Source organism: Galeopterus variegatus, unplaced genomic scaffold (genome assembly GCF_000696425.1).
Source record: "Galeopterus variegatus unplaced genomic scaffold, G_variegatus-3.0.2 Scaffold7136, whole genome shotgun sequence".
NCBI classification, from domain to species: domain Eukaryota; kingdom Metazoa; phylum Chordata; class Mammalia; order Dermoptera; family Cynocephalidae; genus Galeopterus; species Galeopterus variegatus.
In genome coordinates this window covers 91,445-105,568 of record NW_007733247.1, presented here as the reverse complement: position 1 = coordinate 105,568, position 14,124 = coordinate 91,445, and the positions used below count along the sequence as shown (strand labels likewise).

At 43.3% G+C, this 14,124-nt stretch overlaps 1 protein-coding gene across 1 annotated transcript in view; it reads left to right on the top strand.

Moving 5' to 3' along the window:
• Window positions 1-356: 356 nt before the first annotated feature.
• Window positions 357-14,124, top strand: part of LOC103607113 (FGGY carbohydrate kinase domain-containing protein-like) — an 88,291-nt gene continuing 74,523 nt past the window's right edge. Inside the window, exons 1-3 of the mRNA XM_008591660.1 lie at window positions 357-428; window positions 6,314-6,434; window positions 12,755-12,849. Of these exons, the coding sequence (XP_008589882.1) occupies window positions 6,341-6,434; window positions 12,755-12,849 (189 nt within the window). The 5' untranslated portion in view covers window positions 357-428; window positions 6,314-6,340. The remainder of the gene's footprint in view (window positions 429-6,313; window positions 6,435-12,754; window positions 12,850-14,124) is intronic.

Genomic DNA, 14,124 nt, shown 5'->3' with positions numbered 1-14,124 from the left:
ATGGAAAATAGCTATTTATAAGAAAAGAGCATTTTTTTAAAAAAGAAAAAGAAAGATATTTAATTCTGTGTGAAAAAATATCAAATATATACTCATGCTATAGTGTTTATTTTGTTTTGCTTTTGTTTAATCTAAGGGCAAAGCATTTTCTTTTGAAGAGGAAGGGATAGTTTTTCCCAGGTCTGGAGATTAAATGATTTAGTAAGCATTTCACGTTCAGCTCACAAAAAGGGGATTTGCATATGAACTTGTTTCAGTGAGAAAACACATCTGAACGTATTTCATGGGAACTGTCTCTATCCATGGCAGCTCCTTTTGACCTTCTCCTTCTTTTCTTTTCTTCATGCCTACAGGTCACTGGATTGAAACTGTCTCAGGACCTTGATGATCTTGCCATTCTCTACCTGGCCACAGTTCAAGCCATTGCTGTAAGACACTTTCATGCCATTTTTAAAGAGACTTAGGGCTATTAATATGCTCTGGGACACATGCTCCCCAAGATACATCATATGCTTTTGTGACAGAGATTCTTAATTAAAAGAGAGCTTGCCAAAAAGAGATGTTTGTCTGTCTGGAAGGAAATGTTGATAAAGGTCCTTACCTACTTTACTAATAACCTCACATAACCAAAAGCTGGAAGAAGCTAAAGTCTTTGAACATCACACTTGTCATTTATATAATTTGTCTTCTAAATTCAGTTAAATAAAAGCAAGCAAGCAGATGCCATGTATGCTTGCATTAAGAAAAGTTGGTGTTAAGAATGTCCAAATTTATACAACACATGATATTGTTCACTTTGCAAAAGGATTTAATATAGGGTTCCTTTAAATAGTAGGGTTCCTTTATATAGTAAGCTTCCTTAGTAGGAATGAAAGTGTAAATAAGAGGTTTGGATGGTTAGGAAGGGAGAGGAGAATTTAAATCTAAAATGTTAGGAACTCCTAGCCTAAAGATCAATCAAAAATGAAAAGACCCTAGAAGTTCAAACATTTTTGTCTAAAGAATTTTCTTATTTAGAGATGATCTGTGGGTAAGCTATAAGAGGGTTCTAAACCCTAAAATCACACACAAAAGGTTGGGTGTGTGCATATGTTAGAAAGTGCATATTGGGGGAGTGGGCCATGGCTTTTAGGGTGTCAGAACAGGTAGGTACCCCAAAATAACAGTTAATCCAGAGAGGCTTTTCTGCCTCTGAAAGGAGAATGGGAACCAACAGAAAGGAAAAATTAGTTTACTGAATTTTGATTCAATATCTATTTTCCAGTAACATTCCTATTTAAACAATGGTTTTTGTTTGCTAATGCCATATAGACATTATGATATCTAGTTATTCTGTTTTTCTACAAACTGTTTTCATAACTTTTTTGTTACTTTAAATAAAAGAACTATATACATATTTATTCATATCATCCACAGAAGTGCTGTTGTAAAGCTTGGATTCATCCAGGTGACATGTATGCAAATAGAGAACAGAACTTCCCAAATAGTAATAATACTAAAAGAATATAACGTATTTATTGCAAGTGAATAGGAGTATAGAATCAGCCAACTCAATTAAACGGTCCTTTTAGATTATAGACAAGTTTGACTGTATCATCCTGAAGCAACTTTCTTATTCATTTAGTAGCTTGACCAATTCAGTAAGATCAAATAGCTTTATGCATGGAAACTTGGTCAAAATAGAAAATTCTGACGTCTATCATAATAGTAAGATGAAAATGAAGAACAAAAATGAGCATGAGTAGTGAAAACAGTTATTTAGTGATCCTGTTTTATATTAATGATGATGATTATGATAATAGTAATAAATAATAGATTGGAGGTATTTATTATGCATCAGATATGGGGCTAAATACTTGACACACACTATCTGATATAACTCCGTGAGGTAGGTATCATAATTCCCATTCCACAGATTAGAAACTGAAGCCTTGGCCGGCCCGGTGGCGCACTGCTACAGTGCGCCGCTTGGGAGCGCGGCGGCGCTCCCGCCAAGGGTTCGGATCCCACATACAGACCAGCCGCTCACTGGCTGAGCGAGGTGCGGGAGCAACACCGAGGGTTGCGATCCCGTTGCCAGTCCCAGTCCGGTACGGGCGCGACACTGAGGGTTGCGATCCGTTGCCGGTCACGAAAAAAGACAAAAAGAGAAAAAAAAAAAAAAGAAACTGAAGCCTTGATGCAGTTAATTAACTTGCTCCAAGTCATATACCTAGTCCATGGCAAAGCTGGGATTTTAGCCCACAGGTTTTTAAAATAAAACTAGATATATGAAGTATTGAGGAACTTTTATTTTCTGATTTGTTCATGTTATTGTATTAAAAGTCTTACAGTGAAATGAATCGTTTGCATTGAAATGAATAATCCTGGAAAATCAGAGCTGTGTGATGCTCTCCCTTCTGAGCACATGCTAAGAGGGGGACATGAAGGACAAAGCCAGACAGGATGGGCCAGGGGGCACCATCACAGGTGGTAAGGACCATTACTTTTCATCAGACATCGACTCTGTGCCAGGCACCAGATAGAGTGCCTTACCTACCTGTAGTTTAGGATGGCAACTCTGTAAGTAGATGGGGTTGTCCTCATGTTACAGACAGAGGGAAGACCATTTGCTAGGTCAGACAGTTAGTGCATGGTAGTCTGACTGTGAGCCTCTGTCCGCCTCACTCCCAGGCTCCTGCTCTTTCCACTTAACCATGCTGCATTTTTCTTTGCTCTTTCTGTGAAAGCTACATGGATGAAATAAGCTTTCAGGCATTCCCAAGAACAGTTTTTAACACATATTAGAAAACATTAATTTGTCCTAGGATTGTCTCACAGAGGTCCCTTTTCTGCTAAGAACACTACAGCAGAAGGCCAGGAATGTATAAATGAGGTTAAATTTAATATGTGCAGAAGAGGTGGGGAAAAAAAGCCACCTTCATTTTCCCTAGTACCACACACTTGGAAAATCAATCTTGTATTTAATGGGCCATACATGTATTAAAAGGTATCATATTTATTCTGTCCATTGCCTAAATGACCTTTTTAAAACCACGTAGGGAAGGCATTTGAAGGCAGATTTTTCGATAAGGCTTTTATTGTGGAGTTGGTTGAATTGTGAGGGGTTCAGTCTGTTTTGCAAAAGTATCTGAGTGTGCTGATCTTTTAGGCAAAAATGTGCATTTTTAGTGAAGCATTCTGATGATATTTTTTCCCATAATGTTCAACTTGGAAAATTTTTTTGGTTTTTTATTAGTCCTGAATATTTGTCGTTGATAAGTTAAACAAATTCCTCTCTATAGTAATATCTGCAGTTGGTATTTTGTAGGAATGTAATGAAATTAAAGAAAGATTGTAATGAAGTTAACTTGGGACTATGCAAAACCCTCCAAGATGTAAAATTCTCTCTTGATCATGCTTAATTGAAAGACCTGTCAGCCACCCAGTTTATCCATAGCCTGTTCATCTATAGTTTTCTTTTCATAATGGACCCTTAAAAAGTACTATTTGCATTTGAAGTCTCTTGATTTGCATTTGGTTCTGTACATTCCCAGTGGAATAGCCTAATTTTAATTTAAATTTCTCTGTGAAAACATTTTTCCAGAAAGGTGAGCACAAAATCATTTTCGCACAAAGCTCTTTGGTAGGGCATTTCAGTAGGGTGGAGCATTACCCAGAGTGGAGTCTGAGACACCAAAAGGGAATGCCCTGTAATGAAATGCCAGCCTGAATGGAAAATTCCAGCCAACAATGCCACACAGCGGAGAGACAGGCTGTCACAGCCCCTGTCAAGGGAATGCCCCTTGTTCAGATCCTTTCCTTTTCCCAGGAAATGTGCTTTGTATTACCCTCCTCTCAGACCTGCTAATCACGTGGCTCCAGGTCCCTGTTTTTAAAATATCAGAAATATCGGTTTTGCATGGCATTTCTACATAAATTGGGAGGCAGCTGTACTCCCTCCCATACCAATTGTGTTGCCTAAAGCAAACTCTGTAACTCCTAAATTGAGATAATAATATGCAGCTTCTGAGTTTGTCTTAAGATTAGAGATGGCGTTAAAGTGCATAGTAGAATACCTAGCATGTAGATATTAACCAAAATACCTCTCATTTGTAAACATCTTTCATGTGCTGAACACTCTCTAGAGTTTTTCATATGCTGCCTATAGCAACAAACTTGTAGGTATTGCTGCATTGCATTAGTTCTAAGACTGCAGTTTTAATTTTTTTGCATGTTAACATTTCTGACAATCCATAGAATTTTCAACTGAATGTATATGGTATTATTATTCCTATTCAAAAAAATGAGATATTAGGTTAGGTATAAAAAAAATAAGTGTAATGCCTGAATGCCATCTTGGGTTTTTTGAGTTCAGAATTCATGCATTTAGCTACTACAGATTCATGCCCCTGGAGCAGACTAAGGCTGCCTGGAATCCACCGGCATCAAATGATCCATGGTAGACTTAAAGGCATCTGGTGACCTCCTGAAATTATTTATAATACTGTTCTGTATGTCACTTTTTTTTGTAGGCAGGTCAGTAGGTTTTCTCATATTCTCAAGGGGGTTCATGACCCTCCAAAATACGTAAGAAAGAACATCTGGGGGTAATCAGCCATAGTCAGTAAGCAGGATCTGGCCTTACATGGGACAACATGTTTTAATTTTTTTAAACACACTACATCTGTGGATTATCTTTGGAGACCCAAGTTTCACCTAATCCATATTTTTACCAGATTCACAGATAGCTTCAACAAACCCTAGAGACCTCTCAGCTGGAACTGCTGTGCATTTTGCTCCTGAACTACCCTGTCCCTCATCATTAACTCCAAAGCAATTGAGTTTTCATGTCCTGTGGTCTTGAGATCACCCTCTGACCACTTTCCCCCCAAGAGGTACCCCAGTCCCAGGGAAGACAGCTCTCTAGACAGCCTTGCAGAGGAGGCTTAACTCACTTTACATCCCATCCCTCCAGGCCCGAGATCAGGGCAACATCCTGCTGATTTCCCAAACCCTATTCCTTACCTTGGACAACCTTCTGATCATTCTGGCCCTCAAGCTAAACTACCTCTTTTCCTTCTCTGTGCACATGGGTACCAACTTGCCGATTACACTGTCACTAGAAACTGTGATACTGGCTCATGTAATCTCTCCAACCCAAACCCCACCTTCTTGGTGGCTTCACCATCTGAAAGACGCTTTTACCTCCCAGATCCTTGCCTATCTCATTTCCCTTGACCTTTTCCTTCCTTTACTTTGACAATTCACTCCCATGTCCATACCTAGGACTTTGCCATCTCTCAGAATTGCTCAAGCTCTACACATTTTAAGGTCTCTCTGTCCACCAAAAAATCCTCTTCCTCATTTCTCTTTGTAGCCCCTTTCTCAAAATCACCATATGGATGCCTCCTTAAGACCACACCACAGTTCATTTTTTTGTCTTGAATCTTTACCACAAGTAAATTATGATTTCTGAACTTCTAGTTTTCTGAATGTCAAAATAAATTCTGATTCGAATATCCTAGTGAACACTGAAGTGTATGTTAAAATCCACCTCAACGACCCTAAGACATCGTCTTCTCAACCAATAACCTTTTTTGCCAAGTTAAGTAAACGTGGCGAGTCGGGGAGGAGGAGGATGCACTTTAGGAAGCTGTGAAGACACAAGGGCTGGCTTGAATTTGCGGCGAAGCCCTGAGCCAGGCAGAGTGTGTGATTTCTGCGTCATCTCGATTCATTGAGGGCTGACTAGGAATGCATTATGGCTCAGAAGCCTCATTATTAGAGAATCACTACTGAGTTTCAGGCTGAACATTTGTATCTCACCTTCTTTATGCAGTTAGAGCCCTCTTTCTATGTTTCTGCTGCTGGATTATTTGGTGCCTCTTCTAAGGAAAAAGTCTTTAGTTCTCATTTAGTGAAGGAAGACTGACCCAGGTGCCGCTGACTCTTCATCTCAGAGCCAGGTTGCTATCACTCCATTTCCAGTACCTAATAGAACACCCGGGCCACAATAGACACTCATCAAATACTTGTTTGAACTGTGTTAACATGGTCACCTGTTTTTGTCAGTATTCTATAACTACTGACAGAAGCAAATGGTGTAGTAACTAAGAGGGTTTGAGAGTCAGGCAAGCCCAGGTTGGAATTCCTGCTCTGCAGTTTAATTGACTGTGTGATCATAGGCAACATAATCTCTCTGAGTCTCAGTTTTCTGAGATACCATATGCTGAGCTCTTAGTGCAGTGTCTAACACTGGGTAAACGCTTAGCAAATGTTTCCTACCGTTTACTTTTGCTACCATACTAATGCTTCTGCTTTTCCCTTTCAGCTTGGCACCCGCTTCATTATAGAGGCTATGGAGGCAGCAGGGCACTCTATCAGCACTCTTTTCTTGTGTGGAGGCCTGAGCAAGAATCCCCTTTTTGTGCAAATGCATGCTGACGTTACTGGTAAGTCTGAGGAGGAGGAGAGAAGGTCATTTTCAGCTTGGGAGAAAATGGGCACGGCCATGTTCTGGGCAGGGTGAGAACAGGAGAACATAGGTGGTGTACCAAATGATTAAGATAACTGCGAAGTCTTTATATTCATGCTGGGGAAGGTGACTTCTGTTTACTGTATATCCAGCTATTAAATGATGGTGAGAGATGAATCAAAAGTGATCGGCAAGGTGCGCTCTGAGCGCGGTGTGGGCAACACCAGGCCTAGGGTTGCGATCCCCTTACTGGTCACAAAAAAAAAAAAAAAAAAAAAAAAAAAGTGATCGGCAAGGGCCAGATCATTTTTCTTTTTTTTAAATTTTAATTGACTTGTTGTAATTATACATATGTATGGGGTACAATCGATGTTTTCATACATATATACATTGTATAATAATCAGGTTAGGGTAGGTAAAGTATCAATCACCTCACACATTTATCATTTTTTTGTGGCAAAAACATACAAAAGCTCTCCTGTAGCTATTATGTAATACACAAAACTTGACTGTTAACCATTGTCACCTGCTGTGCAATAGAACATCAGAACTTATTCCTCCTATCTAATTGAATTTTTTCCCATTGGCAAGAGGTAGATCTTTAGTCAAGCATGTGTTGAACTCTGAGATCCTATGATTCCTTCTCAGCTCATCAGAATCAGGGGTCATGAGACAGATGGAGGGAATCCAGAGTAGTGGGCTGAGCCTTTGTGATGTGGGCAGACAGTGGCAGAACCGGATCTTTGGGAGAGAGCCCTTTGGGCCCCAAGGAAGAGGCCCCATTGGAGGAGTCTTGCTGGTGTTGCTGGTGGCCTGGACTTCTGTATCCCTGGATCTGGTGCCCTCACCCCTCTTGGCACTTTTTTCCCGTTGTTGCCTGGGGACTGGAGTTGCCTCCCAGGACCCATCCCTGGGTGGCTAGACACGAGGGCAGGGCAAGGGGGAGGATTGGACCTGCCCCCAGCCCCACCTCCAGCCTGATGTGAGCCCACCTTATCCTGGGCTCCACTCATCATGGCCCCATGTGTTCCTTGTCTCCTATATTCCCTACCTGTGACAGTTGGGTGGGTCAGAGTCTCTGCACCTCACTCTGTCTTGTTGTATCCACTTCCTATCTACACCATGAAGATTCCTGTAGATGAGAGCCTCATCTAATGTGATGGACATAGTTGATTTCTGTACTTTGTGAGACAAAACTAAATAAGTCACTTATCCCCATCTTAGAGACAAGTAGACGAAGGCACAAGTCCGAGGACACTATGGAAAAGCACAAAGTTTAAGAGAAGATCTATCAGGATGTGAAGTATAGAAATTACTGCCATTAACCAAGCACCTACTATGTGTAGGTATGAATCACTCTATGTACAGTTAATCCTCATGTACCACAAAAAGGTAGAAGTTGGTGCCCCCGTCTTACAGACAAGCAAACTGCAGATCAGGGAGGTGAATTAAATTGACTTTCCATAGTCAAGCAGCCAGTGAGGGGCAGGACCAGTATTGTAACCAGGCATGTCTGGGCCCACTGTCCCTTCCCCTCTGTTGCTGGCCCAGGGGTCTCGACTTGTCTGTCCAGTTTGTAACAATTTGATGATGACTTCTCTTTCCCAATGTGTCTAAAACCTATGGAAGTAGGCCATTCTGAAGCAGAGAGAGGAAAGACATAGAAATGAGCCGGATTACCTTATAATTTTTCCCAGGAGAAAAACATTTTGTCTAAAAATCAGCTGGCTAGTTCAGATAAGGTTCAGACGTATAACTTGATCTGTGACTTTTCAGTTTCCAGCCTTCTAATAGCCAAAAAGTCTTTCTACCTGGATGTAGGAGGAAAGATGAAAGTCAGCTTCTGGCAACATATTGCCTGAGAGAATGGGCAGCAGGGCCCCCCAGAGCAGGGCAGTGAGGAGTGACCCAGGCACTGACTCAGCACTGCCGCTCTGGCCTTTGTGAAAGTGGGTCACCTTCCAGGCCTCCATTCTCGAGCTGACTCAGAAGCAGGGGTGCAGCGGCTTCACAGAAAGTTCTCTTTGAAAACTGTTCTCCTCCAGGCTGTTGAATGAAAAGGCTGTTAATCGTTATTTGGATTCGGATTGAAACATGACCCTTTGTCTCTAACTATGGACCAGTTACAGTTCCAGACAAAGGGACCTTTTCTTTGGCCTGGAATTTCTCTGCCTTTGGAAGGCTGTGACTGACAAGTGATGGCAAAGTGCATCTGCCTTTAAATGCTTTGGGTTCTGCTAAACTCATTAATGCATCAGATAAAATAGTTCACATTCCAGGCAAGGCGCCCTCTTCCTCTCCTTCACCCAGCACTCAGAGAAAAGAACACATTTGCTTTTGTCCCTGTAAAAGGCATACACAAGCAGCTGGTGTCTAGGTGGTATCTTTGGTGATAACTTTAAATGTTGTAGTTACTCTAGTTTTCCTACAAAGAAAGACTTAGGGAGGACCATAGACTTGTACATAATTCTCAGCAATCCATGTGAAAAACACAGTGGAATTTGGAAGATTCTTTGGAGAATGTTTGGGATAATGGAAAGAGCAGGAGATGAGCTCTGTGACTTTGGGCAAGTTACTTTACTTCTCCGAGCCTTGGTTCCCTCTTCTAGAGGCCAGAAATGTCATCTCTGTCCGGTAGATCTCACTAAGGAATAAATGCCCAGAGTTTGTGAGCACCAAGCTCTGTGCCTGGCTCAAAGTAGGTGATCAGTAAATGTTAGTTTACTTCTTCCCTCCAGGCAGCTCCACACCAAGAAGGAGGAGGCGTGTTAGAGAAAAAGCAGTTTAATATTTTGTAAGCACATCTTTGCCATGTTGGGAACAGCCTACTCCATGCAAGCAGGGGAGAGTGGGACTTTGCCAGCTTGGGAAATGTCATCTGTGTGAGGAAGAAGAACCTCCTTGTACCCCAGCCATTTAGTTAACTGTGGTTTCAAGAAATTCTTGGTGTGTACTAAATAATTGTAGGTTTCCCCCACGGACTTGGGACTAAATGTTCCTTCTTCTAAACGTTGTTTTTTGGTACCGGCAGTTTCAGTAGGGGTTTCCCTTTTCTTGTCTTCTTCATTTTAATCATTTGTTCATTCGTTTCTTCACTCAAAAGCATTCTCTGAGCATTATGACAAGAGATTCATTATAAAACACACAAAAAGTGCTCTTGGTCCTAGGACCAATGTCCAAGAGAGTAGAGTGAGAGGGACCAGTGTCTTAGCAATGTAGAGAGTAGAGTGTCCTCTGACCCAGAGGACAGCGGGATCAATATCAGTCAGGTCCAGACAGAGAACAGGTACACATTCAGATTGAGTTCACTGGAGAAAAGTTGAATCAAGAGTCTGTTTACAGAGGTGTGTGCAGGGCGCAGGGAGACCCAGGCAACTAGGGAGTACCCTGGGGCTCCTAACAGAGTTCCTACCTCTAGGCTTGCAGGGGTGAGGGCATGGAAAGGCACCCAGCCAGAGACTGAGGGGCTCTGTGAAAAGGCAGCCTGGCAGGAGCTTAGTCAAGGGCAAGGGTCTGTGGATGTGGTCCACACAGGCCAGTCTGCCAGGGCCCAGAGCAAGTGGGGGAAGGGGGAAGAAGTGGGATTTGTCTGAGGAGCAAAATGGAAGCAGTGGGTTGGTTCCATTCATCCAGGGTAACAGCAGTGAGCAGAGGCTTCAGTGGTAAGATAAACTTCAAGAATCATAACAGCTAATGCTAATTTAGTGCTCTCTCTAAACCACGCACCATTTTAAGTACCTTACTTATAATAGCTCTTTTAATTCTCACAGCAAGCTGATGAGGCAGGTGGAATTTTAACCCCATTTTGCAGATGAGAAAACCAAGGCAAAGACAGATTAGGGAACTTGCCTAGGATCACACAGTTATCAAAGAAGCCAGAATTCAAATCCTGGCAGTCTGGCTCCACAACACTTTGTGCTGCAACTTGAGAGTTGATGGGGGATTCGCCACATTCATTCTGGTCTCTGGTTCCCAAAGGGAGGGGCCTGTGCGTATTTTCTCCCTATTTGGAACTAGGGAAGCTTTTGGCAGGGTAACGAAGGGCTGGGAAGTCAGTGGTGGTTGGAGGTGCTGTCATCTAAAAAGTCCCAGGTCCACGGGGAAGCCTCGATGGTCAGCCATACTCCCGTCTACACCATACCTGGGATCCTGCAAGGGCATGCAGTGCCCTCTCCTGATTGGGCCAGCATAGCCCTTCAGTGTGGCCTGGTATCTGTTCTTGCCCTCTGGATGGTTGATAGGAATGTTCCTTGTCCCTTCCCCACTGTTCCAGTCCCCAGCCCAGGTGAAGTGCATGTAGACAAGTGTCACTCACTATCAGTATTATTCAAACAATAGCAGCCACCATTTCTCCAGAGCTTATAGAGCTTACCATAAGCCAGCAAATGTTCTAAGCACCGGGCCGGCCCGGTGGCGCACTGCTACAGTGCACCACTTGGGAGCATGGCGGCGCTCCCATCGAGGGTTCGGATCCCACATACAGACCGGTTCCTGCTCACTGGCTGAGCAAGGTGCGGGCACAACACCGAGGGTTGCCATCCCGTTGCCGGTCCCAGTCCGGTACGGGCGCGACACTGAGGGTTGCGATCCATTGCCGGACACGAAAAAAAAAAAAAAGACAAAAAAAGGAAAAAAAAAAAAAAATGTTCTAAGCACCGCCCTCACAACACACCTGTGCAGTAAGTCCTGTCACCATCTCCATTTTACACATGGGAAACCAGGGTTAACAAGTTTAAGTGACTTGCTGAAGGACACGGAGACAGTAGAACCAGGAAACATAGCTAGGTCCAAGCTTTTCCCCCAACCCCCTCCCCACTTTTTTTTTTGTGGGCAAAGTCTCAAACCCTGGCCTTGAAGTGTGGGGGCTGGTATTCCTAAGTCCTCTGGGATGTGTGTGGGAATTCTGTTCCAACCCCCAGGGTGGTTGGAGCAGCCAACCCAGCCCTGGAGGAAGGAGAAGAGTTAGGAGGTGATGGGATGTAGAAGAAGTCTTCAAAGGCAAGCTAGGAAGAGAAATCCATTCTCTGGGAAAATAACTCTTGTGTCTCAAGTAGAAGGAGGAAGATTTTATGCCACAGAGCTTACCTCTGTGGAGTTGCTGCCATCTCCTGATTAGCAGGTCAATATACATAGTATAATCCTAAGAATCCTAAATTGTTTCTATTCACCTTATACCCTCCGTAAACTCTCAACCTCAAGCCTGTGGAGAGCTTCTGCCTGCCTGGTGGGCCCCTCCTCGCCCCTGTGTAGGCCCCATCTGCACTGTGATGACCACTACCCTGGCAAGTTGTTCTCTCCTCATTGAATGACTTATCATGTGCTAGGTGCTGGTCTCATTGCCAGGGATACAGCAGTGGACAAAACAAAGTCCCTGCCCTCCTGGAGCTTACTTAGTTCTAGCAGGGGAGACAGACACAAAACAGGATAAGTAGGTAAAACACAATGCTGGAAGGTGAGGAGGAAATAAGGGAGAGGATAAGAAGTGTTGAGGGTAAGTTGTAATTTTAAATCCCATGGTCGGAGAAGCCTCCGTGGGAAGGTGATGTTTGCACAGGGACTTGAAGCAGGGGGAGGCAGTTACCATGTGGGCATCTGGGAGGAAGTGTTCCAGACAGGGAACCGCACAGGCAAGGTTCCTGAAGCATATTCAAAAAATAGGAAGGAGGCCGTGGCAGTGTGGCTGGGGGAAGAGGAGGGGATCAGGTGGGGGAAGTGGGGCCAGACCCGGAGGGAGGGCTCATCAGCCACTGCCAGGGCTTCGGCTCACACTCTCAGAGAGGTGGGAAGACCCTGGAGGGATGAACCCCACCTTCTCTTACTGCTTGCCTTCTCATAGTTCATCTTAGTTGGAGAACAAACCTCCTACGTGGCCTTTATCTTTTTCTCATCCATCTCCCCGTGGAGACCTGAATAACAGGCCACAGTCTGATTCATCTCAGTACTCCCTGGGTCCAGCAAAGCACTTAATAAACGTTCGTTGAACTGAACTTGAACCAAATGGCAGGTAGCAGCTAGCAGAAGCCTGGAAAACCTGGGCGCCAAGGTCTTGTGAGTTGATATATATGGTATTGGCTCCCTTGGCGCTCTTGGTTACTGCACCAGCAGGCACAAACAGTGAAATCCTTTAGAACCAGGTAATCCCAAGGAACAGGGAATTGCAGAGTGGAGTGAGGGATAGGGAGGGGGTACTCGCTGCTGCCTTGACGTCAGGTGTTTTTGCCACTGGGGCTGCTTGCTGGCTCCTCACACTGCCCCCAGCCCTGCTCCCTAACCAAGGTGTGGTCTTGTTCTGCGCAGGCATGCCTGTGGTCCTGTCGCAAGAGGTGGAGTCTGTTCTTGTGGGCGCTGCTATTCTGGGTGCTTGTGCCTCGGGGGATTTCACTTCTGTGCAGGTATGTGAGCACTGAGGGGTGGGCGGTGGCTCCTCCCTTGTCTGAGGCAGTCCTTCCTCTTGACAGCCGCTCACATCTTGCAAAACACACACAGGATATAATTAAGAAATGATAGGTTCCAGCCAGGGAAAGCACAAACGCTTCTAGCCTCAGACATATTTATTGGAGTTTTCATTTGGCTCGGTCTCTGTTAGTGTTGGTCATTCTGTTTTTCTGTTAGTTTTCTTTTTTCTTCTTTAAAATAGCTCTTAAATTACTTTTAAATTTCCCCTTGACCATTTTTCTTTGAGCAAATGAAACAGGTAAGGATCAAAACTTCAGTTTTTCAAGTAGATTTCACATTTTTATTTGTTTATTTTATCCCTACCACTTTCCAAATACCTTTGAGGTCTCTTTCGACAAGACACAAAAATGAAAATGTTATTAAAAAAGGAATTAAAATGAAAATTAAGGAACAAAGATAATAGGAAGAAGGAAATGATTTTGGTGGTTGTGATTGAGCACATAATTTGTTTCTGAGCTTCCTGGCAGCCAAGACAAAAAAGAACACATGATAAGTTGCATAATTCTTATTTTCAAAAAGAGGAAATGCTAGTTACTGGTGAGAGACAAAGCTTTTCCTGCTACCAAATTACGAAAGACATCGTGGGGCTTGTGGATAGGCTTTGAGTGCTAAAATAATACAAAAAGGTAAAGAGTGAGTGTGGTGCAGAGGCTGGGAGCATAAGCTCTGGGGTTAGGCTGCCTGAGCTCAAATCCTAGTTTGACTGCCTACTAGCTCTTGTGAACTGACCACTCTGCTCTGCGCACCATTTTTTAAATCTTTAATAATAATGAGTAGCACGTTAGGAGTTCTTTGTATGGGTCAGGCATGCCCATTAAGTCTCTGAAATAGCTCAGTTGTCCCCATTTTATCATTAAGGAACCTGAGACATAAAGAAGTTAAATAATTTGTCCTACTTTGAAATAGCTAGTCTAGGCCAGAACCAAGAAATCTGGCTTCCAAGTCTCAACCACAGTTCAGGAGATGTTTGTTCAGCTGAGAATCAGAGAGATGAACTGACTTGCCCAGGGTCTCAAGGTTAGGACTAAAAGCAGGTTTTCCACCACCAGTAGCCCAGTAATTAGAGCTCCATTTATTGTGATCCTCTTATGTGCCACATACTATGCTAAGTGCTTTTTGTACATTTTCCTAATACTTACAACAGCTCTTCATGGGCCACAGAGACTGGGCAACAGAAATGCAGAAAAGCTTACAAAACTTAAAAGTATACT